The sequence below is a fragment of the Microcaecilia unicolor genome, chromosome 12, assembly GCF_901765095.1.
Source record: "Microcaecilia unicolor chromosome 12, aMicUni1.1, whole genome shotgun sequence".
NCBI classification, from domain to species: Eukaryota; Metazoa; Chordata; class Amphibia; order Gymnophiona; family Siphonopidae; genus Microcaecilia; species Microcaecilia unicolor.
In genome coordinates, this window is record NC_044042.1 from 454,288 (window position 1) to 479,280 (window position 24,993).

At 39.6% G+C, this 24,993-nt stretch overlaps 1 protein-coding gene across 2 annotated transcripts in view; it reads right to left on the reverse strand.

Moving 5' to 3' along the window:
* Positions 1 to 24,993, reverse strand: part of STRIP1 (striatin interacting protein 1) — a 70,899-nt gene that overhangs the window by 15,985 nt on the left and 29,921 nt on the right. For both annotated transcript variants that reach the window (XM_030221909.1, XM_030221908.1), the window contains exons 10-14: positions 24,567 to 24,784; positions 20,224 to 20,289; positions 19,109 to 19,172; positions 15,158 to 15,229; positions 13,422 to 13,496 (exon numbers count right to left, since the gene is read on the reverse strand). In XM_030221909.1, the coding sequence (XP_030077769.1) occupies positions 13,422 to 13,496; positions 15,158 to 15,229; positions 19,109 to 19,172; positions 20,224 to 20,289; positions 24,567 to 24,784 (495 nt within the window). The remainder of the gene's footprint in view (positions 1 to 13,421; positions 13,497 to 15,157; positions 15,230 to 19,108; positions 19,173 to 20,223; positions 20,290 to 24,566; positions 24,785 to 24,993) is intronic.

Below are 24,993 nucleotides of genomic sequence, written 5' to 3' on the forward strand. Positions count from 1 at the left end.
CTGGGAAAGAAACATTGGTCAGGTCATGGTGGCACAATACAGACCAAAAGAAATGTGGCACAGAATGGAACAAGATTGTAAGCCTGGTAAATACTTTGGGAAAGTACATATAATTTGTAACCAAGGGCTTATTTTTTAGGTAGTTATAAATTGTAAGGCACTTATTTCCCGCTAATAAAGCAGTTCTCTGAAGACACAAATATTGGATCACAAACAGGCTAGGTATTCAGACTATCCTTAATGAATATGCATGATAGAGATTTGATTGCCCATTAGGGATATCCTGTTCTGGCCGTTTTGCAGCCCTCAAAAACTGGACATGGACAAGCCTGTTCTAACATACCACGAGAGAAAGGGGACAATGCTTGAAATTTATCTAAAGGGCCTGTCTGCCACAATATAGCTACTATTTGCGAAAACCAAAGACAATCTAAAATTCTGCATACCCTTACTTTAATCCCCCCCATCACTTATTTTTGAAAAATTTAGATGACATCCCCCCCCTCCCAGAACCTACCTCCACAAATAAAACAGTGTAATAAATTGTGGCAAGCAGATGTGTTTAATTCTTTATAGCACCAATTTTTTGTGCACTGAATTACTTCTCGTGTAGCAGGTCAATGCTAATAGAGAACTAATACCCTGTGTTGAAGTTAGAGCAATTAGTATACAAAATACATGCTACTGAACAAATCATATAGAATCTCCACCCCACCAATTACATTAATCGCAGGGCTTGAGGGGGAACTGGTCCTAGAGGAGACTGCTTTGGAACGTGCACTTGGGGGGGGGGGGGGAGTGGGAATGACTACAGGCTGCGTTTTCTGTTTATATGCTGCACTGTTGTTGTTCACGACTCCAATTTTGAAATATCCACAGAGAAGAGAGCGAGATCTGGGAGTTAGCCATGACTTGAAGAGCTAGGAGGGCTTTTTGCTCCCTCTTGAAGGTGTCCATCTCTAGTTCTATGGTGGAGAGTAGTTATGTTTAAATCTTTTTTATTATTAATAGCGTGCAGGCAACATAACTTGTACAAGACATTAAACCAAACATAAGCACAATGAGTCATCATTTCGTCAGTACCATCATACACTTTACATTTCTCCCCACCCCCCAACCTCTTCACCCCCATAGGTTCTATGGTCACATCACCGTGCGCTACAATAATATGTGCGGAGCACCATAACTTTAGCGGAAAGTGATGTCGTCCGCAAAGCGTCCTTGATGACACATAAAGTTGCCTATTGCCTGAGGTTACATGCCAGCCAATGCCTTCAGCTGCAATGGGCCCTGGCTCTTGTAGCCCTTCGCTGAAGGATGTCACCTCTGGTATACTTGTTCAAGTTCCTAATGGTTGGAAGAACAATACAAACAAACTTCGTAACCTCCCCCCATCCCAAACCCTCCCCCTTTCCCTTTACCCTCCCTCCCAATAGACCCCCTTCCACCCTCCCCCCCTCTCAACACAAGATACCAATCTTTGGTCTATCATTGCTTTTGACTGTGGTACTGCTAATTGAGGGCTCTGCTGCGTGCTGTGGGTTGCAGTGTGTCCCAAAAGTTTGCCCACGTTTTTTGGAGCATCTGACCCTCTTTTGAGGCCAGGTCGTGGATTCAATGCCTCTCCATCTTCAGCAGTTCTATCATTTGTGTCCTCCAGACTCCTATTAGTGGTGCCCTGTTTTCTCTCCAGTGAAGCAGGATGACTCGTTTCCCCATCAATATGGCCCTCTGTAGGAATGAACAAAAGCCTGGAAGGGTGGGTTTGGAATGTTTGAATTCTCCAAATAAGAGTAAAGGCTGTCTCTGAATAGTACATCCCCAATAGCTCTTTATCTCGTTGAGGATACGAGTCCACAGTTGAGACGTATAACGACAGGACCAAAACATGTGGCCGGTGGAGAGTAGTTATAAACTCTCCATCCTTCCTACTCCTTACCCCTCCCAATCTCTTCTCCTTCTGCTCATCCTATCTTTGTTTACCTCTCCATGCTCAATTTACATATCCTCAAAACCCCACTACTACTATGTTTACTACAACTTGTAACATTCTCCTTCAAGACTTTGTAATTCTATTTACTACGTAAGCCGCATTGAACCTGCTATGTGTGGGAAAGCGCGGGGTACAAATGTAATTAATAATAATAATAAACGGTTATAATGTTGGTATTATACCACCCACAAACGGTGAAGATGCATGGTCGGGGTCCCGGCTATTGTTGGACAGGCTGTCCAAGCCGTGGGGAATATGTAATAGCTTCAGCGGACAATTGCTTGCTGCACTTTCAGCCATGGGAGGGTAAAGCCTGATATACATAAGCTGGTCACACACTTTTTGGTTGCAGGCAAGATTGTTCTGGTGGAGGCCTAGAAGAACCCCGTGCCGCCTCCAGTGGTGAAGGTTATATTTAAAATGGACATTCGCTATCAGAATTCTTAGTTTTCAAAAGCACTGGGCATCTTATGCTACTTGACACCAGTCGGGAGTGGATCTTGATGCCCCATGACATAGACCTGCATAACTATGCTGTACGTTCCCTGGATTATCCGGGGATTTTCCCTATTGACCTTGCCATGCTTGGGGGGGGGGGGGGGGGGGGTGGCAGAGGAAGGGGAAGAATGGGTGAGGTTATATTTGTACTGAGCTGGGGGTTTTTTTTGTTTTGTTTTGTTATGGCTGTATGTTTTATCTTGATCTATTATTAAAATAAAGTTGTTAAAAAAAAAACAACAAAACAAAAACTCTCTTGACAACCCATCCAAACCTGGTGCTTTCTCCAGAGGCAACTGCTTAATCATTTTCTGAACCTCTAATACAGAAATGAGTAAATTAACCCTTTCTTGTGCTTCTGATGATAGTGAAGGGATATTCAAATTAGACAGATACCTATTTGATTTCCTCCACTGATACTTGACTCTCCTTACCCTATAATTGTTTTATTAATAAAAGTGGAGAAATGGAGGGGGCGTGTCCAAGATGGCGACTCACACTCGAGGCTGAACGCTCCGATGTTGCTGGATGTTATTCTCTTTCTTTGAAATACTAAATCGGAGAGAAATCTAATGCCTCATACTAAGAGAAAAGGCGTGGTGAGGAACACGCCGTCGGTGCTCCTTACCTCTACGCCTCTCCAGACAACGTTGGATCGTTTCGTAGCGAGCTGCCCTAGAGGAACCGGCGTGCAAGCCGCTGTGAATGATGCCGAAGGAGCGACGCCATTCCAGGCTGTTGAAACATCTCTTTCACCGCCGGAGTTTAACACCCCGCCGTGCCCTGCTCGCGAGAGAGGGGGGATGTTGGACCTGATCTCATCGGAAGGTGACAGAGACAGGCCCGAAAATGACGGCGCCACCCCAGAACGAGCAGAGGAATTATCTTTGGAGTTATCAACCCCACCGGTGGTAACGTTGGATTCGATTTGGAAGGCTATTCAGGCCTTGACAAAAATAGTGACGAATACTGCCCAGGAGACCAGACTTCTAGTGAGTAAAGTAAATACCTTGACAGAAACAGTGGAGAAAGTAAAAATTGACTATACCACAAAGTTTGAGTCAATTGAAACAGATTTAACAACGCTGAAAGCAGTTAATATGACTATAATAAAAGATAAAACGTTGATGATGAGAAAAATAGAGCAAATTGAAAACTATAATAAACGTTTGAATCTAAGGATTTTGAATTTTCCAGTGGTAGATGGTATTGCTCCAACGGAACTATTTCGAAAATATTTAATTGAGATTCTGCAATATTCCCCTTCACTTATTCCTCCATTGAACAAAATTTTTTACATTTCCTTGCAAAAGAAAAGTCAGGGGGAATTGAGGGAAGAAACTCAAGGTGAAGCTGGAAATAGTTTACAAGATTTAACAGCATTCTTGGAACAATCTTTGTCAGTAATATCTCAGCGTCAAACACTTTTAATTTCTTTTGTCTTCGAGCAAGATAAGAATTCATTATTAAAATTATACTTTAAGAATTCTAAGAAGAGTTTCTGTGGCTCAAGGCTTTGGATATTTCCGGATGTCACAAAGACTACACAGGATAAGAGAAAATTATTTCTATCACTGAGGGAAGAAACCAGGGCATTAGGAGCCACTTTTTTGCTGGCGTACCCATGTAAATGTTTAACCAAATATTTGAATGTAAAATATGTTTTTTTTGAACCAGATCACTTAAAGTTTTTTCTTGAACAGAAAAAGCTTTCCAATGTGAATCCACCTTAGTTTGAACATACTGTTAACATGGGATAAGAGGGTAGAATATGAGTCAGGCCATTTTTCTTTATTATATAAATCTTATGTTCTCCTGGTTTAAAAGACTAACCCCCCACATGTAGTGGTCTAAGGAAGAGTAGAAATTATGACGTATAATTGATTGGTTTATGGAAGAGAATTCTTTATTTGAATTTTACTACCTCTGTTTTTCCTGTAAAATATGTATATTCTTGTAAATTGTTAAACTAAATAAATAAATAAATAAATAAAAAAAAAGTGGAGAAATGTCTATGTGCTCATGTTATCTCAGCAGAGGACACTATTTTACTGGGGGGGATTTTAACATCGTAATGGATCTTGTGGGTCAAGAGCACATTGTATCAAGTTTTACGGAGGTCTTAACTTGATTGGGATGGTATTAGACCTTTTATATAGCCAATCATGAAGCTGGTCATACATTAGATACATACATTAGATATGTTATTCGTGGGTAAGTTGTTGCTGCAATCTGGTATTTTAGGTCTTCACGTAGATCCAATTCCATGGTTGGATCACAGGAAAATGACATGTCATTTTAAACTGAATGGTAGAAAAGGTGCCGAGGAGGGAACCAGGAAGTACTTTTCAGGTAACAGATATTTTAGCTGCATGGTTACCTGAAATTCAAAACCTTCAGTTATCTTTGGAGGATGCAGTAAAGAAACGGGATTCCTCATTGTCTCAAACTTTCAAACACGTAACACCATTGGAGGAGAGGAATAAGCACAGGTCAGTTCTTGCTCCCTGGTTCACTCCAGAGTTGAAAGTTTTAAAACAGAATTTGAGGCGTTTAGAGCAGGCATGGCGAAAGTCTGTCAGGAGAGGACAAAGTGTGGTTTGCAACAGAATTATCTCAATAAGGTAGTGTTAGTGGCTAAGAAAGAATATTTTGATAACACAATTTCAACTTCTGTAGCTGAGTCTAAAGATCTTTTTTTTTTAAAGTAGTGGTGAAGTTAACTGCTGTTGTACATACCACAAAACCAGGAATTTTAGCTCAATTGTTTGCAGATATTATGTTATTCTCTGCTTATATTACACAAATACCATGAATGGTTTACTGCGGATTACAATCTGAAAAAATAACGAAAAACCAATACATGTCACATTGCAGATCAACACACACTAACATAATTGACATTCATCTTAGACTGATTCTGTGAATACAATTGTCTTAAGAGCCTTTCTAAAAACTTAATTAGTCAGAGACCAATGTTGTAAAGGTAACACATTCCCTACAGAGACAACTTGATAATAATAGAGAAGAATCAAACATTCTGCGTTTAGTAATCCATCTAATAAAAAGGAAAAGCCAATAACATTCAGTTACGGGTTCTAGCCTCATATTTCATATGTGATAAAATAATCCAATCCGTTAAACAAAGAGGGGCCTCGCCATAGACAACGTTAATACACAAAGCTTAAACTTTGATCTTGTATATTTAGGAAGCCAATGGAGTCTCATAATAATAAGGCTGACTCATATTTATTTGCTGAAATTAACAACTAGGTGGCTGTGTTCTGGACTAACTGTAATCGTTTAGTCAGAGTTTTAGAACAACAAATGGACATATTACAGTAGTCTAGCCTAGACGGTAATAAGTGCTTTCAGATTATTGGTTCAAGTATTAATTCAAAATATTTGCAAATTGCTCACAACTTCCTCAATATGAAGGATTTCACATGCTTGGAGAATGTCATTAAATTATCTACCTCTATTCCTAAAATTTCTGAGCAGGATACAAAAGAAAAAATATTAGTGCCAATAGTAAATGGTTAAGAGAACTCAACTGCATCTTTGGGGCCTAACTATAGTCTTATCACTATTTAATTTTAATCGATTATGTGCAATCCAGCATTCGGACACAGACAAGAGGATACTGAAGCGAGGAGTTGGTTAAATAACAATGGCGATAAAGGAGACCCCTGTGGAACCCCACATCTGGAGCTCCAATATGCAGAACAATTACCATCCTTTTGAACCTTATACCTCCTTGATGTTAAAAAAAACCTTTAAACCAATGCAACAATTACAAACTCCAATTTCACTCAATCTAAGTAAAAGAATGTCATGATCAACCTGGACCACTACAGCTCTCTGTCCCTGACTTACAAGTGCCTTGCTCTGGGTAACAATGGATGCCATTACTGTCTCAGTACTATAGTTTTTCTGGAACCCAGACTGATGAATGCAGAATATTTTTATCAACTAAATAACTGTCCAAAAGTTGTGAAACATATCCTTCAATAACTTTTGTAAATATAGGAATTGAAGCCACAGGGCAATAATTGCTAGGAGTTGACAGATCACTATTAAGATTTTTGGGAGTAAGAGTCAAAACAATGTCACCAAATCTGGTCAGAAACTGGCCATCAGATAAACAATTGCTAAAGCACTCAGTTAAAACGGACAAAACTTTCTCAGGCATCTCTCTCATGAGATGTGCCGGAAAAGGATCAAAGCTACAAATGGCTTTAACATATCTACTCATAAGCGATCTCACTTCAATAATGATCAAAAGTGGAAAACAACTCCAGAGTCAACTTAAACATCCCTACTACAATTATCAACTCGCCAGGTTCAGCATTAGAAAAGGCTAGAGATCTATGAATTTTAGATACATTTTCCTCAAAACAGAAGCCAAATCATCGGCCAAAGCAGAAGTGGAAGCTGCCACAGGCATCAAATTATCTTTAGATTAAAAACCAAATGAAAGAGTTTATCTAGGACTTCCCATCAATCAGATTAATATACACATTCTTCTTCTTTTTAGTTATTAACTGCTTGTATAATGAGATTTTTGAATGCCAGATTGTCTTTGTTCTAATAGACCAGATTTCCTCCACACTCTCACACATTTCCTGCACTCTTGCTTCAGAACAAGCAGTTCGGAATCAAACCATGTCTCAGATTTAGATATTTTTTTCTGTTTAGTCTTATATAGTTTGTAGAATTGCCTTTAGCTCAATCAGAAGCAAATTTTAGTTTTGGAACCACTTGGGATGAGTTTGCATCAGTGTCCCCAAAGCAAGTGTCGAATGGAGGAGTGGCCTAGTGGTTAGGGTGGTGGACTTTGGTCCTGAGGAACTGAGTTCGATTCCCGGCACAGGCAGCTCCTTGTGACTCTGGGCAAGTCACTTAACCCTCCATTGCCTGCTGCATTGAGCCTGCCATGAGTGGGAAAGCGCAGGGTACAAACGTAACTAAAAATATAATCTCAAAGTTGAATAATACCTTTTGCAAATTGGATGTTTGTTCTGTCACCATTTTTAAGGCTATGAGAGATCCATTGCGGAAATAATTAGTGAGTTAGTACATAGGTTGCTGGATGAGGGAGTAGTGCCTTTGGCATTAAAAATGGTGTGTTATTCCCATTGTTGAAAAATAAGTTCGATTCTGTTTTTGGCAAAGGTGTTAGAAAAGGTGGTATTACACCAGCTGCAGGATTATATTGAGTCTCAATCTTTTCATCAATTTGGATTCAGGCCAAAAAGTGTAGTACAGAAACGTTACTAGTATTGACTTGATCTGATTAAGATGGGTTTTGATGATGGAAAGCAGTATTTTATACTACTGACCATCAAGTGCTGCTTAAGAGGTTGAGAAATTTTGGGTTGAGCAAAGTGGTGTGAAGCTGGTTCCAGTCGTACCTCCAGTGTTTGAGGAACTGGGAGGTTTTACAGGTTTGTGAGGCAGAGAGGCAAGAACATGGCTAAGGAAACAATTTTTGCTATCTGTGATGTTTTGTTTTTGATCAGACGTTTGTGATGTAACTTTCTAATCCGCCGAGAATGCAAGATTGTGCTGAATAGAAAACTGAAATAAATAAAAACTCATTCCATTCCCCTCCCCTTTTATCTTCTTCACATTTGTGACGGCTGACCTTGCTTTGTGCTACCTTGCAAGAATCTTCCTGGCTTATTCCTTCCTTATAGAGAACCTTTGTTTCAGTCTCATCAGTTGAAAATTTAACTCCTCTAGATTCTCTCTCACCTGCCATAATTCTTTTCAAATCTCCTTCGACTGTCTTTGCACCACTTCTGCAGTTTTACCAGGTTTTCCAAACATTACAACCTTTCCCTTCCTTGTCCCACCACTTCACAAAGCACCTCCTGATTACTGCTTTCAATGTATTCCATATGAAATCTACTCCTACACTCCTCTGTCAGTATTCTCCAACAGTTTCCTGCACTTCCCTCACCTACTAACTTGTCTCTCAGTAAAGATTTATTCAACCTCCAAAAACCCAGCCTCCTCTCTCCCCACAATTCACATAATCCACACTAGGGAATGGTCTGATGCTCAAATATTTCCTATTTCTGAAGTCACTGTGCTAGGAAACATTCTTATTAACACAAGCAATTCTAGTATACACCTTGTGAACTCCACGATACAATTAAACATTTCATTGCAAACTAGGATCACTGGCTTCTGCTTAAACTACATATCATAGGCATCCCTGAATACGAATGCCTTCAGACCTTCTTTGAATGTTTGTAATGATAGTTCTAGTCCGAGATGCAGGGACAAAGCATTCCAGAGAACAGGGCCCATACCACTGAAAATCCGTGTATGTATAGCATTGAGACATGACACAGAAAGAAGGAACAAGAGAATTGTGCTGGAAGATCTAAGGAGACTATTAGGGATATGGGGAACCAGGGAGAAGGGGAAGGGACCTAGACTACTCTATGCATTCTGTACTGTCAGTATAAAGATAGGCCCAGAAAAAAAAAAATTACCTGAAGAATGAAGAGCCAGACTGATAGCGCACAATATGCTTTGTTATTTTGCAGAAGTCTGATGCTATTCTAATAAATCTTTACCTGAATTTCTGAACTTCCTAGTGCAGCTTCAGTACTTAGGCCCAGATGCACTAAACGTTTTTCATCGTTAAATGAGCCCTTAAGGAAGAATTTCCTATCCTTTCCATGCACTAAAGCCTATTTTTCGATGGCAGTAGCAGCTAACGAAACTGGAATGCAAATGAGAAACTACCATTGAAATGTAGACAATTCGGAATGCACTAACCATACCGACGATAGCAACGATTCACTTACCGCCAGAAATTTAACGTCAGCTCAGACCTGTCGTTAAAGCCTGAGCTGTCATCTCCCCACTGCCCCCTGCACACTTCAAATTAATCTGTTTCATCCTGAAGGGGTCAGACAGATGTTAGCTCTATGGCATGACCTCCTTGACTTGGAGTGGAGGAGTGGCCTAGTGATTAGGGTGGTGGACTCTGGTCCTGGGGAACTGAGGAACTGAGTTCGATTCCCACTTCAGGCACAGGCAGCTCCTTGTGACTCTGGGCAAGTCACGTAACCTTCCATTGCCCCATGTAAGCCGCATTGAGCCTGCCATGAATGGGAAAGCACAGGGTACAAATGTAACATAAATAAATAGAGATTATCACTTTTCTTCAAGCAAATGGGAAATTAAAAAAAAAAAAACTTTACTTCACTGCAGGCAGATTTGTGCTTGGAATCTCTCTTTGGAAATTTTAAACCCGGTTGAAGACATGGCTTTTCTACCAAGTTTTTCCAGGCTGCAGTGCTATGGTGTGAGGCTTTTCAATTATTTGTTTTCCACATCAGCCTCTTTCTTGACAGGTGGTTGTGTTCACCCTGCTCCCCGTCCCCCTCCCACGTCTTTCAGTATATCCCGTATTTTTCCCTTTCCCAGATTTGTGTGTTGCTTTGCTGTCATTTCACTATCTTAAGGAGATTTTATATTGTCCTATGAATCTGTCCAGTTCTTCTATTGTAAGATATTGCATAGTCTACCTTCCCAATAATGCTTTGGTATATTCATCAGAAGAGAAACAGGATAAGAACAAAAACATTCCACAGAAAAAGCAAAAAGTGGGGATGACCAGGGGGATGATGTCACCAGTCACACTTTGTCAGATCACGAAGGAGTGAGTTTATGAAGATTTTCTCTCAATGACATTTTGAATGGTGTAACAGTACTTTGTTGGATTGATTATAGGAGAGGCTAAGGTTTGTGAACACATTATGTTTACTGACACTGAAAAACAAGGACCCCTGACACAGGCACTTGCTGAAACAGGGCCATTTCGGGTCAAAAATAAAATTTATTACCAGTGTGGCTCCAGTAACATTATCCCCTTAGCCATCTCCGCTTTTTCTGTTTGTTGGTATATTCTTCACCAAAGGTGGATTATTTGGAATGGTGGCCTATCAAATAGCTGATAAGTAAATATTCAGCACCACTGTCTAACTAAAACAAACTGTGATATAATTTAGCACAGTTTGCGACATTGAAATACTCTATATGCAGGCACTAGGGTCCAAGATTTGACTGCGTTATAAGTGATCTGCATTATATCAGCTCTATAGTGCTTAATATGTAAAAAAGGGGTCCAATCCTCAACCATGTTATAAAGTTATTTCAACTAATATCAAGCTAACATTATATAGTGTCTACAGTGTAATTCTGTATGAAAATCATTAGCATGCATTCCATTACATTTTTCAACTTAGTAGAGAATGCACTGATCACAGGAAAACATACACAAGGGCTATCCTGTCAATTTAAACCTTACTATACCCGCTGAATATATGCTAAAAATTCAGCACTAGAATTGCCAAATTTATATGAACAGGTTCAAATCTTATGACTGTCCTAGTTCTCAGTAACATAAAAAAATATATTTTTTACTACCCCCCCCCCCCCCCCACTAAATGATCCACCTTTTACTGCTGACTGAAAAATTTCTGTTCACATCGAAACTGTTTTAATATCCAAAAGAGTCTTCCAAAATAAGCAGTGCAATAACCTACTTAATGATTGACTGTGAACCTGTTCTTGCTGTCTCTACTGCAGTATATTCCGATGATGCTTTAATCGAATCTTATATGTCTCATTTGTGAAGCTAAACTCTAGCCTTACATCCTGCGTTACAGGGGATTGAACACCACAGAAAAAAAAAAAAGCACTGATGGTTCTCTGCAAAGTGGGTGAAAAGATATTATCCGTATAGGGCTGACCCTGCCTGGGTCACACCCCACACCTGGTTCAGGAAGCTGCGTGAGTCCTGCAGCATGTAATGTGTAACAGTCTTTCCCTTTTATAGCCCTAGATGGGATGCTGACAGATGACTTCACTTCCTGGTTAGGGATATATAAGGAAGTGTTCTACACTCTTCCAGTGGTTCGGCAACAGGCTTCCAAGAGCTGTGCCTCTCCAGCGGTCGTTGCCTGGCTAGTTCCTGCTTCCAGCCCTGCTTGATCATGTCTCCATCTTTGCTGTTCCAGTTACTCCCTCGCCTCGATCAGGCCAGTCCCCAAGGGCTCTCTTAAAGGCCAACCTCTAGACATACCCTGTTGTGTTCCAGCCAGTCTGCTAGGACTATGCTTCTGCCTGTCTGAGTCAGGTCCTGCCTTTGCCAAAATCCAGACCCTACCAGGCAGTCCTCATCAACCATTGACGAGAGCCTGCATGATGCTTACGCCACACAGGTGGAGCCAACTTCGTCATGGTCCAAGGGCTCACTTTCCCCAATCGTGACACCTAGGATGGTAGCAATTGGAGGGCTATAGCAGAACAGGCGTGATCTCTCATCTCAATACATCTATTTCTATTTCACTAGACACCATAAATGTGTAAACCACTTTGATTGTACCACAGAAAGGTAGTAAATAAATCAAAGAAAGTTCACTACGGATTACAAGAAGAAGCTGAAAACAAAGCCAGGAATAGAATAGCATCACTTTAAATCGGAACACAAACTAAATCGTCACATGTAATATATAAAATCATTCATTCAAAGTTTTTCCCGTCAAATATCCGAAACATTGATGGACTATGCACCGTTATGGTCTTGAAGAAACCAACCAGATGATCAACGTGGAATAATGATTTAGTTAAATAATAACTGGGGATAATCGGGTTAATACCACGTTTTCTTTGTTTGCTGTTTAAATTGATCTCCTTGTCTTGTTTCACTCTCCCTATTTATTTTGTGGTCTAAGAAAGAGAAAGATTGTATAAAATCCATTTAGTTCGTTGAGATTGTTTTCTTCTAATATTGTTTTAATGTACAATCATCTCTGTTTTACTGTTTTGCAAGTGATCCTTGTAAAATGAAAAAATTATAAATAAATGATTAAAAAAAATATATCTGAAACAATATAGTATTCAGTTTCTTTTGAAAAGATATCTAAATCTGTCCAAAAAAAAAAGTAAGTTATCAAGGAGGGCATGCCAAAATTTCACTATCTGATATGTACGGATCTCTCATAGAGCTTCCTATATTTTAATCCCTTTGGATTAGCAAAGTAGAACCTCATAGAAGGTCTTAAAAGTTCTGTCCCTGATCCAACAATGGGGACAAGAGTGAGACCATGTAAGAAGGTGTCTGACCGTACAATCACTTAAAGGTACTTGAAAGCATTTTAAACATCACTCTTTCCTCAATGGGAAGCCATGCAAACTGCACATTAACAGAGTAACTCTCTCCCCCTCTTGCTGCTGCTGCCACCCTCCCTCTTCCCAAACTGAAGAAAGCCAATTCAGCACTGGAATGGGGGTCTTGAAGCGCAGGTCCATGTTCAAGCACTCCCACATCCTGTCCCCCCCTCCAAGAGGAAGTGGAACTTGACAGTACAGGCCTGTCCCAGGCCAATACCAGAATAACCTTCCTTTTCAACTCCAAAAGAGGGAGGCTGGAAGGGGGGGCAGCATCATGCCTAGTAGGAGGAAAAGAAAGAGAGGGGGAAGAAATGACATGCTGGACTGTTGACTGGGGGGGGGGGGGGGATTAGGAAGAGAAAGGGGCTATTCAGGATTATGATGGGAAGGGTGTGGTATAAGGTCTTCAGCTGCCCCTGGGGTGGTGAGGGGGGATGCATGGCTGAAGATATGCCTAGGGTATTCGGCCAGCCTTGATCCCACAAGAACCTGCATGGCCATACTTTTTTCTTTTTCCTCATTTCGGTGGGGGGGGGGGGGGGGGGGGGGGGGGTTGTTTTTGCAATAGTGAACACTATTCCTGAAACAACCACTAATGTCATTTTGACCCTTTTTTTTTTTTTTTTTAATGAAACCAGACTGTTTTTCATTTTGTTTCAATGAATGCACAGCTCTTTCACCCTATCATTTACATAGATGAGGTTGGAACAGAATGCTTGAATATTCTTACCATATATTGAGGTAGACTGGGGAGGAGTCCTTGATAAAGTGTTTCTGCAGGGACTTGCTCAACATCCTCTTCTCCCTGAGTAGACAGGACAAGCCCCACCACACACACACAAAAAAAAGTCCATTAAACTAAGCCATCACCTTCTGTACTGGACATTAGCATGAATCTAACCCTTGGTAGTTGCTCAACCATCTGGAAGTCCCCAAACTCATGATACAGATTTTGAATTTTAATCAGCATCCTCCTTTTTGTCCTCTCATCTCTCCAATAACTATACTAAGAAAACAACTCCTCTGTTGGTTAAGAGTTAAAAGACAGAACATGTCAAAATCCTCTGCTGGCAGCATGAGTCACCGAAGTATTATGAGACAGTTCTCCATCTGCAGAGTGATTACAGCAGTGGGCTGAGAACCAGGGAAGCTCGGCTGAAATCCCACTGTGACTCCCTGTGATTCTGGGCAAGTCACTTACTCCTCCCATAAGTACTGCCATACTAGGATAGACTGAAGGTCCATCAAGCCCAGCATTCTGTTTCCAACAGTGGCCAATCCGGGTTACAAGTACCTAGCAAGATCCTAAAACAGTACAAATAGAGGTAACTACCTACCGTACTTTAATGTAACGCATCTTAAGAACATAAGAATAGCCATACCGGGTTAGACCAATGGTTCATCTAGCCCAGTATCCTGTGTTCAATTTTGTTTGCCGCATCTCAAGAAAGATATAGTAGAATTGGAAAAGGTGCAGCGAACGGCGACAAAAATGATAGCGGGGATGGGACGACTTCCCTATGAAGAAAGACTAAGGAGGCTAGGGCTTTTCAGCTTGAAGAAGGGACGGCTGAGGGGAGACATGATAGAGGTATATAAAATAATGAGTGGAGTGGAACAGGTGGATGTGAAGCATCTGTTCACGCTTTCCAAAAATACTAGGACTAGGGGGCATGCGATGAAACTACAGTGTAGTAAATTTAAAACAAATCGGAGAAAATGTTTCTTCACCCAACGTGTAATTAAACTCTGGAATTCATTGCCGAGATTGGGTGGCAGAGCCGGTGGTGGGAGGCGGGGATAGTGCTGGGCAGACTTTTACGGTCTGTGCCCTGAAGAGGACAGGTACAAATCAAGGCAGGGTATACACAAAAAGTAGCATATATGAGTTTATCTTGTTGGGCAGACTGGATGGACCGTGCAGGTCTTTTTTTCTGCCGTCATCTACTATGTTACTATGTGAAGGCAGTTAGCTTAGCAGAGTTTAAAAAGGGGTTAGCCGGTTTCCTAAAGGACAAGTCCATAAACCACTAAATGGACTTGGGAAAAATCCACAATTCCAGGAACAACATGTATAAAATGTTTGTACGTTGGGAAGCTTGCCAGGTACCCTTGGCCTGGATTGGCTGCTGTCGTGGACAGGATACTGGGCTCAATGGACCTTTGGTCTTTTCCCAGTGTGGCATTACTTATGTACTTATTCAACAGTGGGAAATCAAGGTCACAAGTAATAGGAAGAAACCCAATTAATAGCAACATTCCATACTACCAATCCTGTGACAAGCAGTGACTTGAGCCATAACTGAAATGGTGTGTGCTAAATCCAAATAAATACATTTGCTATGACCAAGAGACACAGCAACAACATATAACCCACCTTATTCACTCATAGGCAGACCTGCTTAAGTGCCATGATGCAAGACCTGAAATCACACTGCTTTTACAAACACACCATAAGGAACTCACCCCTGACAGAGGAGACCGGAGATACTCTTCTTCCAGCTGAACCTGGACCTCAGCAATAGAGGTGTATTTGTGCTAAGAAGAAACAAACATCACACTGTTACAACCCTAAGGCTTATCTACAATTGCACAAAAAAGAGACTATGGTATGAACAATCTTATATCAAGAATCACGTGTTTCTATTTGCTACCTGTTTTGTTACATTAGTTTATTAGGTTCATTCCTGTAGGTTGGCTCTCTTTGTCGGGAACTAATACATACATTTGAATAATTAAATCACAGAACGACGTAGTTGATACAGACTTAACTCCTTGCTGAACCTGAACATTCAGCTTCTTGCACAGATCTTGGCCAACAGACTTCAAAGTATTCCGCCAAAATTAAACAACGAAGATTAGGGTTCATATCAGGAAGGCAGGTGAGCAACAATATACAATTTCTCCTTAATATACTATGGCTTGCTAAAGAAGGGACATCCTTGCTGGCCATATCAGTTGACAAAGAGGAGGGCCTTTGATAAGAGTGCACAGGGACTTTTTATGTTCCAGACCTTCTGGAAATGGGGATATGTAAGTACAAAAGCATTTTAATTTTAGCAATGCTAATTCCAGATTTGCTTCAAAGGGATTCCATCAGCATCACCATCTTCATCGGTGCCATAACTTTTTATTTATTATAACTTCAGATCATTTCCCCAGTTTTTAAGACTATTGTTAGTAAATTTTTAATAAATTTATTTTTTTTAAATATACCACAATCATGTTTATAGTAGCAGAGGACATGTGTAGTCAACTTGGAATGCACTGAAAGGTATTGACTGTAAGAATATATATTAAAAATGCTGAATGAATTCTTGTTTTTCATTTATCAAGTTACTAACTATGAGTGCTCATTTCCAGGGAGCACCTTGAAACAGCTATTGGCTAAACAAGTCGGCAAACGGTTCCCCTTTTGAAAAATTACTCCTCAGTTAAAGTGAAATCTATTTTTTTAAAATAAGTTTATTAAAGATTTACTAAAAATTATACTCTTAAAAATTGGGAAAAATATCTGAAGTTATAATAAATAAAAATGAATTGTACCGATGAAGATAATGATGCAGATGGAATCCCTTTGAAGCAAATCTGGGATTAGCATCACTGAGGCACCATACCTTAAAATTTTTTAATGTTTATAAATTTGAATATATATGTATACTTGATTCCCTTATTAACATTACATATTTACTTGTGCCAGCTGAGTGTGAGTACAAAAACACTGCCATAGTGGGACAGACCTAAGGTCCATCAAGCCCAATATCCTGTTTCCAACAATGGTCAATCCAGGTTACAAGTACCTGGCAGGATCACAAAAAGGTAAAGTAAATTTCAAGTTGTTTTTCCCTAGGAATAAGCAGTAGATTTTCTCAAGTCCCCCTGAATAATGGTTTAAGGGCTTTTCTTTCAGGAACTTGTCCAAATCTTATTTAAGCCCTGCTACACTAAATCATATTCTCTGCCAACAAATTACAGAGCTTAATTACACACCAAAGGAAAATATTTTCTCTGGTTTCTTTTAAATTATCTACTTATCTTCACTGCATGCTCCCTGTCCTTTTGAAAACAGTAAACAAGTGTTCCTCATATGGCACACACTATTGTAACCAGACACGAGAGATACAACAAATCATTTTGAAGCATTGGTCAACTTTGTCCATACATCAGAGTTTGGAGGTTAAGCCACGGTTTGCTTGCAACCGTGATAAGAATATGGGTGAGATTTTCATCTCGTAAACGTTACAATACTCGGAAGGGTCATCAAGAAATGGGCGGTCATATGCCATGTAATTCCTGTGTGTATTGTAAACATGCTTTGAGTACTACTCGCATTTGGATACCATCAATAAATATTTTTATTTAAGATCTCCTACTGATTGTAATACTCCGAATGTAGTGTATGCCATATGTTGTCCTTGTCAACTATGGTATATAGGAGAAAACGCGCAAGGTCAACTTGCGTATAGCTCAGCATTTGAGTAATATTCGATTGCAGAAAGTTGATACCCCTTTAGTAAGCCATTGGCTGCAATTAGGTCATGTAGTGGAGGATTTGTGATTCGTAGTCATCAATAGTTTGCAAGAGGGTTATGGTAATGTTGAAGCAGAATTAATTCGGAGGGAACAGTGGTTTATTTTTAATTGGAGAACCGTTCAGCCCCTGGGATTGAATAAGGAGATAGATTGGGCCTTATTGTTGTCAGTATAAATGTGTTCATCAGCGTAAAGCTATATCATTCATTTTCTGCTGAGATTCCCATATATTTTTCATAAAGGATCTCCTGAGAAAGTTAATATATGAAACACACTTTTATTTCCTTATTACTTATTTGTTGAACCCAAGAAATTACAAGAGTTTGTGGAGTTAAAAGAACAGATGAAGAACCCTCTGCAGCAACTTCCTTTAGTTACCACTGTACCGGCTGCAATTACCGATTAACCTTCCTCCCTCAGAAAATATGAATTTGTAAGATTAACCACTTGGTGTTTTTCTTATTTTCTTTGAGATTTGTTTCCCTGATCTTGGATCCCCCAATTGTGGACAATTATATATATTGTTGAAAGAAAATGTTTTTTTTCTTTTTCCTTATATTAATTTCTGTTTTCCTTATATTTATGTGATAAATGTGAATGTAATTAAGTAAAATGATAAAAAAAATTAAAAAAAAAAATTTATGAAACACAGCCTGTGTTGGGATCCATGGATTGTTTGAAAGAATTTGGACTTGATACAGATATCTGAAGCGGAATAATTGGATTTTCCGACAATATGTAAATGAAATCGGACCTCTCTCACTGATATTTGGACATTTGAGCTTATTGACAATGAACCACGATTGTGGTCAGTATAAGTGTTGTATCGCTTGAAGATCTGGCAGCAAAAACCTTTTTGCATAGCTGTCAGCAAGTGTTTTTTTTACACATCTGAAGAACATTTAAATATTGAGTGGTTTTAATTAACATTCTGTTGAGAAGATATATTGTTGGTAAGGTTTGATCTGATTAAGACTGATTTTTATGTAAGATCTAATCTGTTCATGTTATTGATGCAGTAATAAATGAAGAGAAACATATTTAGTTCATGAAGTGTGATATATATGTATATGAGATATTGCTTGTTGAATAGGTCATATATATTTTGGATGATTAAACTTATAGAGTACACAGCAGTGTCTAAGGATAACTTGATGTTACATATCCAAATGGAGGGTGGTAATGATGTAATTTATTCACCTGACAGCTTGGAAGTTTCATTTTCTTAAATCATTCCAAGATGTTATTAATAAACGTGTTACGCTATTAGTTACTTTACAAACAGAACAGCAGAAGTTTGCCGTCTTAAAGGCTTATTTCCATAAAAAGAATTTGTTGTTCTATGGACAAGCAGTATTTTTTTTCCTGATGTGTCTAGGCCTACCCAAAGGAAAGCTTTTCTTCAATTAAAGTCAAAAGTGGTAGCAAAATGTTTCCCAAAATTTCCACGTAAATGTTTGATTATAAGGATAATAGATGTGTGTTTTTGGACCCACTGCTGCTTGAGAATTTCCTTGCTAGGAAACCAGTAAAGGAAAAAACAGAGTGCAACTGATTTTCCTTTATAATTTCAGATTGTTGAGGATAAATAAAAAGTTCAGAGATGTAACTGGCCCAATTCAAACTTTTTACTTTGTTGCTTCATGATTTCAACAATAATGTAAGGTATCTCCCATGATGTGGACTTGAATGTATTACTCGGATATGTAAGATGGAATCTTTTTCTGTATTTTTCATGCCTGTAAACTGTATAAATGTAAAATAAAATAAAAAATTGTTAGTCATGAAGATACCTAGGAAAAAGCAATGTGAAGTAATATGCTGTCTTTGTTAAAACAAAAATTATGGAAATAAAATTAGTAAAACACAAAAAAGTCAGCTCACCAGCTTCAGAGTCCTGATGCTTTCATGGATTGGTCTGGGTAAACCCACTACAGTGTTTGTGTCACTAAGAGAAATGAAATGAACACCATTACTGCAAACACAGAAGCCATAATACATCCATATTGTGCAGTCCTACGCCCCCGAGAGGGAGGAAAAGGATCATCTCATATTGCATGCTGTAAAATCTCAAGTTTTCAACATTACCACAGATAATTATAGGCCTACATGCAGCAGATGGGAGACATTTAACTGCACTATAAGAGATAAAGTTGGTTTTCCTTGTCCTAAATCGGTACGAAGGTTGTTCTGAATCTTGAAAAACAAAAGACTCAGAATAATCTTTTTTTTTGTTTTGTTACATTTGTACCCCGCACTTTCCCACTCATGGCAGCCACTCATGGCAGGCTCAAAGCGGCTTAGGTACTTATTTGTACCTGGGGCAATGGAGGGTTAAGTGACTTGCCTGTGCCTGAAGTGGGAATCGAACTCAGTTCCTCAGGACCAAAGTCCACCACCCTAACCACTAGGCCACTCTTCAGTGCTAATTAGGAAGAGCAAAACCAACTTTGTCACTTATAGTGCAGATAAATACCTCCCATTTTTCTCTTATTTCTCCCCAGCACAGCTGAAATGATCATCTCGTCACTGGCCAAGGGCCAAAGACGTCTCTTCAGAGATGGATTCCCTCACTGTTAACCTTTGGCTTCCTTCTCAACTACATTTCATGATGTGAACCAACCATTTTCAGGTGGAGGTTCTAGGCTCAGGGCTGACTTACAACTGGAAACAAAATGAATGAAATTTCATTCTGAAGAAAGACATTTCAAATGAACGTACATCTCAATTATGACGACATAGTCAGGCAACCTAAATTCAAATTGAATCTCTGCTATTCAAAATCAGTGCAACTGCTCTTTTTCCCTCACAGATACATTAAATTAGTACAAATCAAATGGTATCAGCTATAATGCGTTTCTGATGCAGATTAATAATATATTCTACAGCAAGCACACAATACTACTAGAAGTAGTACAGCAAGGTATAGATTCATGTTTCTAAAACAATTTGGGTGAGATACTCTTACTTACAGATCCTCCGTGAGGTTCAATACTCACTTTCCCAACGTATAGCCAATAAATTTACTGCGACTGGATTCCAGAAACATCTCAATGTCCTTCTCTCTACAGGAAAAAAAATGTGAAACGTTTCAAAATAATCATCAGCCAGAATAAAAGGAACTAATCAGATTTCACACAGTAAATAATAAAGAAGTGTCAACTTTCAAAGTGGATGTTATCCTGTTACTTGATAATTTAATTTAGCTCTAGTAGTAATATCCTTCAAGTGAAATGTTGGTATTTATTTGTTACATTTGTACCCCACATTTTCCCACCTATTTGCAGGCTCAATGTGGCTTACATTGTATCGTAGAGGCGTTTGCCAATTCGGTTGATAACAAATACAAGGTTAAATTGTGGTCAAATGAGGTAGGTGTGAATTAGGGTCGAAGGGAATGAAGGCTGTAAATAGTCCAGTACGATCATTGGTTGTGCTGTGTTGCTGGGTGTGGGGATTTACGTTGGATCGGTGGGATAGGCCTTTTTGAAGAGGTTAGTTTTTAGTGAATTCCTGAAGTTAGGTGATCATGGATTGTTTTCACTGCTTTTGGCAGTCCATTCCATAGTTGTGCGCTTATGTACTTACAGCATGTAAGTAAAATATATTTTGAAATGCAATCTTATGGTCCCACAAGAGGGCTCTACCACACTGCAGCTTCACTAAGTTACAGAACTCTATCTAGGTTAGTTTTCATATACCTCCCTTAATAGCTTCACTCTGCCAGAGGCCTCAATGATTAAAGGACATATTAAGTGTTACCAGTAATTTTCTTTGTCCAGAACCTGTGGGATTGTGTTAGTCAACCAGCAAATGGAAACAGACCAAAAGACTTGCAAACTCTGTCCTGTAAGGGTTCCATGCAGCCTTAGATGATCAATATTTCAAGTAACAAAGCGGTGGGGACCAGGTGTTTTCCTTCCTATGAACTTGTAAACTGTTATATTTTATAACAGAATGCAACCAGCAAATTCAAGACAAGTCTAACTCTTCAATATATGCACCAGAATCTTTCATACTCTACCACCACACACATAATTAATACTCAGGAGGCCTCTGGACTGGTATGGTAGGACTAAAGGAAAGAAAATTACCAGGAAAGTCTTAATTTATCCTTCCTTGTCATCCTTACCAGACCAGTCCAGAACCCATGAGATGTAGGACAGGAATCCTCAAGATGGGTGGAATTTTGAAATCCCCACTCGAAGAACTTCAGCCCCAAACACTGCATCTGATCATGCTGCTACACTGAGTCTATAATGCCTTACTAAAGGAATGGAGAAAACACCAGGTGGCTGCTCTACAAATGTCTGCAACTCCACCCAACAGCTCACCAAATGTGCTCTCAGCACTAATGGATGCTGTGAATACAGGCCGTTGAAAAGGCAACTGCAGCTCTCTTTTCCTACTACTGCCATTTTCTCGCTACCACAGAAGCCAATCCTCAAGCCCCGCAAAGAAAACAGCATTTGTTTTTATCCTCTGTTGCCATAGCAAAAACACATAATTGACCACACCTGAAGGTTAGTCCGACAAAGAAAACTGAATCAAAAACAAAAGCCTTTCAGGAGCAGCCTTTTATTTCCAGGTAAACCACTGTGGGTAAAGACCTAAGAAGCACTGATACAGACAATTCATATTCAAACTATCTGTTAAGCAACAATTAAGTTTGTGCACTCAAGACTTTCCCCCAAGGGAAAGGTCCAAGGCACAAGAAAAAATCTAACCCTTTAAAAAAAAGGGTTGGTCAGGGCTGGGGATAAACCTGGGATTCCCAGATGTTACACCCCTAATTTTATTTATTTATGATTGTCCAAATGGAAATAAAGTCCTTCTAGAGCTTGCATGGGAAGCCTACCACCTGCTTGAGACAGAGAAATACTGACTGGCCACAGGCTGCACAAGGATTCTTATGTGATGATATCAGAGCTCAACAGTTCTCAATCTCCACCTGCTGACAGGACAGTACAAACCCAAGTGTCTGGACTGGTCTGGTGGAACAATATAGAGAGGACTCAGGAGTTCTCTCTCTTTATTGTTGTTGAGGAGCTCAGGACAATAAATTGAATACTCCAGCTCAGTATGCAGCAGTGGCCAAAAGAGCAAACAGGATGTTAAGAAAGGTTGAAGGTTTATTTAATATACCACCGTTCCCATATGCAGGAAAGGAGTTTACAGAATAAGGTAACTTCTGAAAGAAAGCAGACACATGGAACATGAGGGAAAGAGAAAAAAAAAATTATGAAAAGAAAAAGTTAATAAAAAAAAAATTATAGAAAACTGTTGTGACCACACCTTAAATAGCATGTACAGTTCTACTTGCCACATCTCTAAAAGATTCAGGGAAAACTACAAAGAGTGAAGAGAAAAGGAACAAAACTCATAAAGAGGATGAAAACAGCTCCCCTACAAAGAAACATAAAACAGTTTGAAGAAAATACAGAAGAGTCATAATAAAACCTATTAAAGATTGTGTATTGTAGCTCCACCCCCTCACGCCTGGGTGTGATGTAAGGTAGAAGCAGGATTCCGGTTAGCCTGTCGTCAGTAGTCGTGGCAGCTTTTCCGGAACCCAGCACCCAGGAATGGGTAGAGGACCACAAAAACTAACCTCGTCACCTACCCTCAAAGGATAGGTGAGGAAATATAAACTAAATTCAGGATTTCTCCTTATTTCTTAGGAGGCAATAAGGAAAAATGAGATTTTCTGGAACAATATAACACGTTTATTTAAAACATTCTTATGTCTTGTAGCATAAGCAACAAATAAATTTCACTTTACATCAGAACCCCCCCCCCCCCCCCCCAAATGTTAACTTTGTATCCTTCCAAACATGTCTTCCATTAATAACCTTATTTTACTTGTTTTCTCCCTGTAGATACCTCCTTCGTCATTAAAGAACACTTATTAGATAAGTATCCTCCCAACTATGCATGCATCAATTTCTCAAAATAAATATGAAATATATTTTCTTTTGCTATAACCCTTAAGAATTGATTCTTTGGGTATTATTTCTTTTATTCACAGATATCTCCGACTGCTCATCCACTAACCCTGAGGAACAAGGCAAGTATGATTTTCCTTTCTCCCTTTTTAAAAGCTTTCCTTTACTTTTAACCAATATCACTTAGCTGATACTTTGGCCTGGATTTCGGTTGAGATTTCTTTTGTAGAGAGGTAGATCTGGGAGTCATCAGCGTAAAGATGATACTGAAAACCATGGGATGAGATCAGAGTACCAAGGGAAAAAGTATAGATGGAGAAAAGAAGAGGTCCCAGGACAGATCCCTGAGGTACACCAACTGACAGTGGGATAGAAGTGGAGGAGGATCCACCAGAGTCTACACTAAAAGTACAATGGGAGTGATAAGAAGAAAACCAGGAAAGAACAGAGCCCTGAAATCCAAGTGAGGACAGCGTATCAAGGACTAGGCTGTGATCAACAGTGTCAAAAGCTGCAGATAGATCGAGAAGGATGAGGATAGAATACAGACCTTTGGATCTGGCCAGGAACAGATCATTGGAGACTTTAGCAAGCGCTGTTTCAGTTGAATGAAGAGGGCGAAAGCCAGATTGAAGTGGATCAAGAATAGCTAGAGATGAAAGAAAGTCAAGGCAACGGCGGTGAACAGCACGTTCAAGTATCTTGGATAGGAAAGGGAGATGGGGCGATAGTTGGAAGGACAGGTAGGGTCCAATGAAGGTTTTTTAAGGAGTGGTGTGACTACGGCATGTTTGAAGGCATCAGAAACAGTTGCAGTAGACAGTGAAAGATTGAGGATATGACAGATAAAAGGGATGACAGTAGGAGAGAGAATGCTAAGTAGATGGGTGGGAATAGGATCAGAGGAACAGGTAGTTAGTTTCGAGGAGGAAATAAGATGTGTAGTTTCCTCTTCAGTGATTTCAGAAAAGGAAGAAAAGGAGGCAGGGGTTGGAAGGTTGAAAGAATGGACTAAGGGAAGGAGTTATGTTATATAACTGTATTTATATTTATGTTATGTAACTGTATTGTATTCGGAAGGAAAAAAAACGGAAAGCCAGTGCAAGTCCCAGAAAGTGAGGAGATATGATGCTGATGCTTGGCATTGTGTAAGAAATGGTCGGCCTAGAATGGCATTTCTTATGCTCCAGGACAAGTCCTATCGCATATCCTATCCCACATATTTGTATTAATCTTTTCACTAGCTCACCTGCCCCCTCCAAACCTGTAACAAGGGACCAATCCATTATTCAATGTTGGTAACAACCCATTAGCAAACCAAAATAAGCCACAGCTAAAAATGTAAACCTTTCTAGCCTTTTCTCCACCCTCCAAGCGAACAACAGGCAAAACCTTACCTGACTTTGGGAGCCCAAGGCAGACCCTTGGGAAAGGTCAGCCTCTCACTAGGAGTGTGTGGGATAGGGGGAGGCATCACTTCATCCCGCTCCAGAGGGAAGGGCTCCCCTTCCAAGCTGCTGTCATCATCATTTTCCTCCTCATCCTCTCGAGAGTCATCCGTTTTATATGGGTCCCTTTCATTAAAAGCGTCCAAGTTATCCTGCTTAATAAGTGCCTAAGAGACAGATGCATATCTCGATTATTCCAATGTTCCTTATCTGGGTTTATCCTCAAAATTGCTGAAAAAGCTTCAGTTAATCCAGAATACCTTGGTGCAGTTAATTTACAGACTTGATAAAATTTAGCAGTATTTCATCTTACACAGCAAAATTATATTGGCTTTCAATATGTGAAAGAATTCTGCTTAAATCAGTATGCTTGACG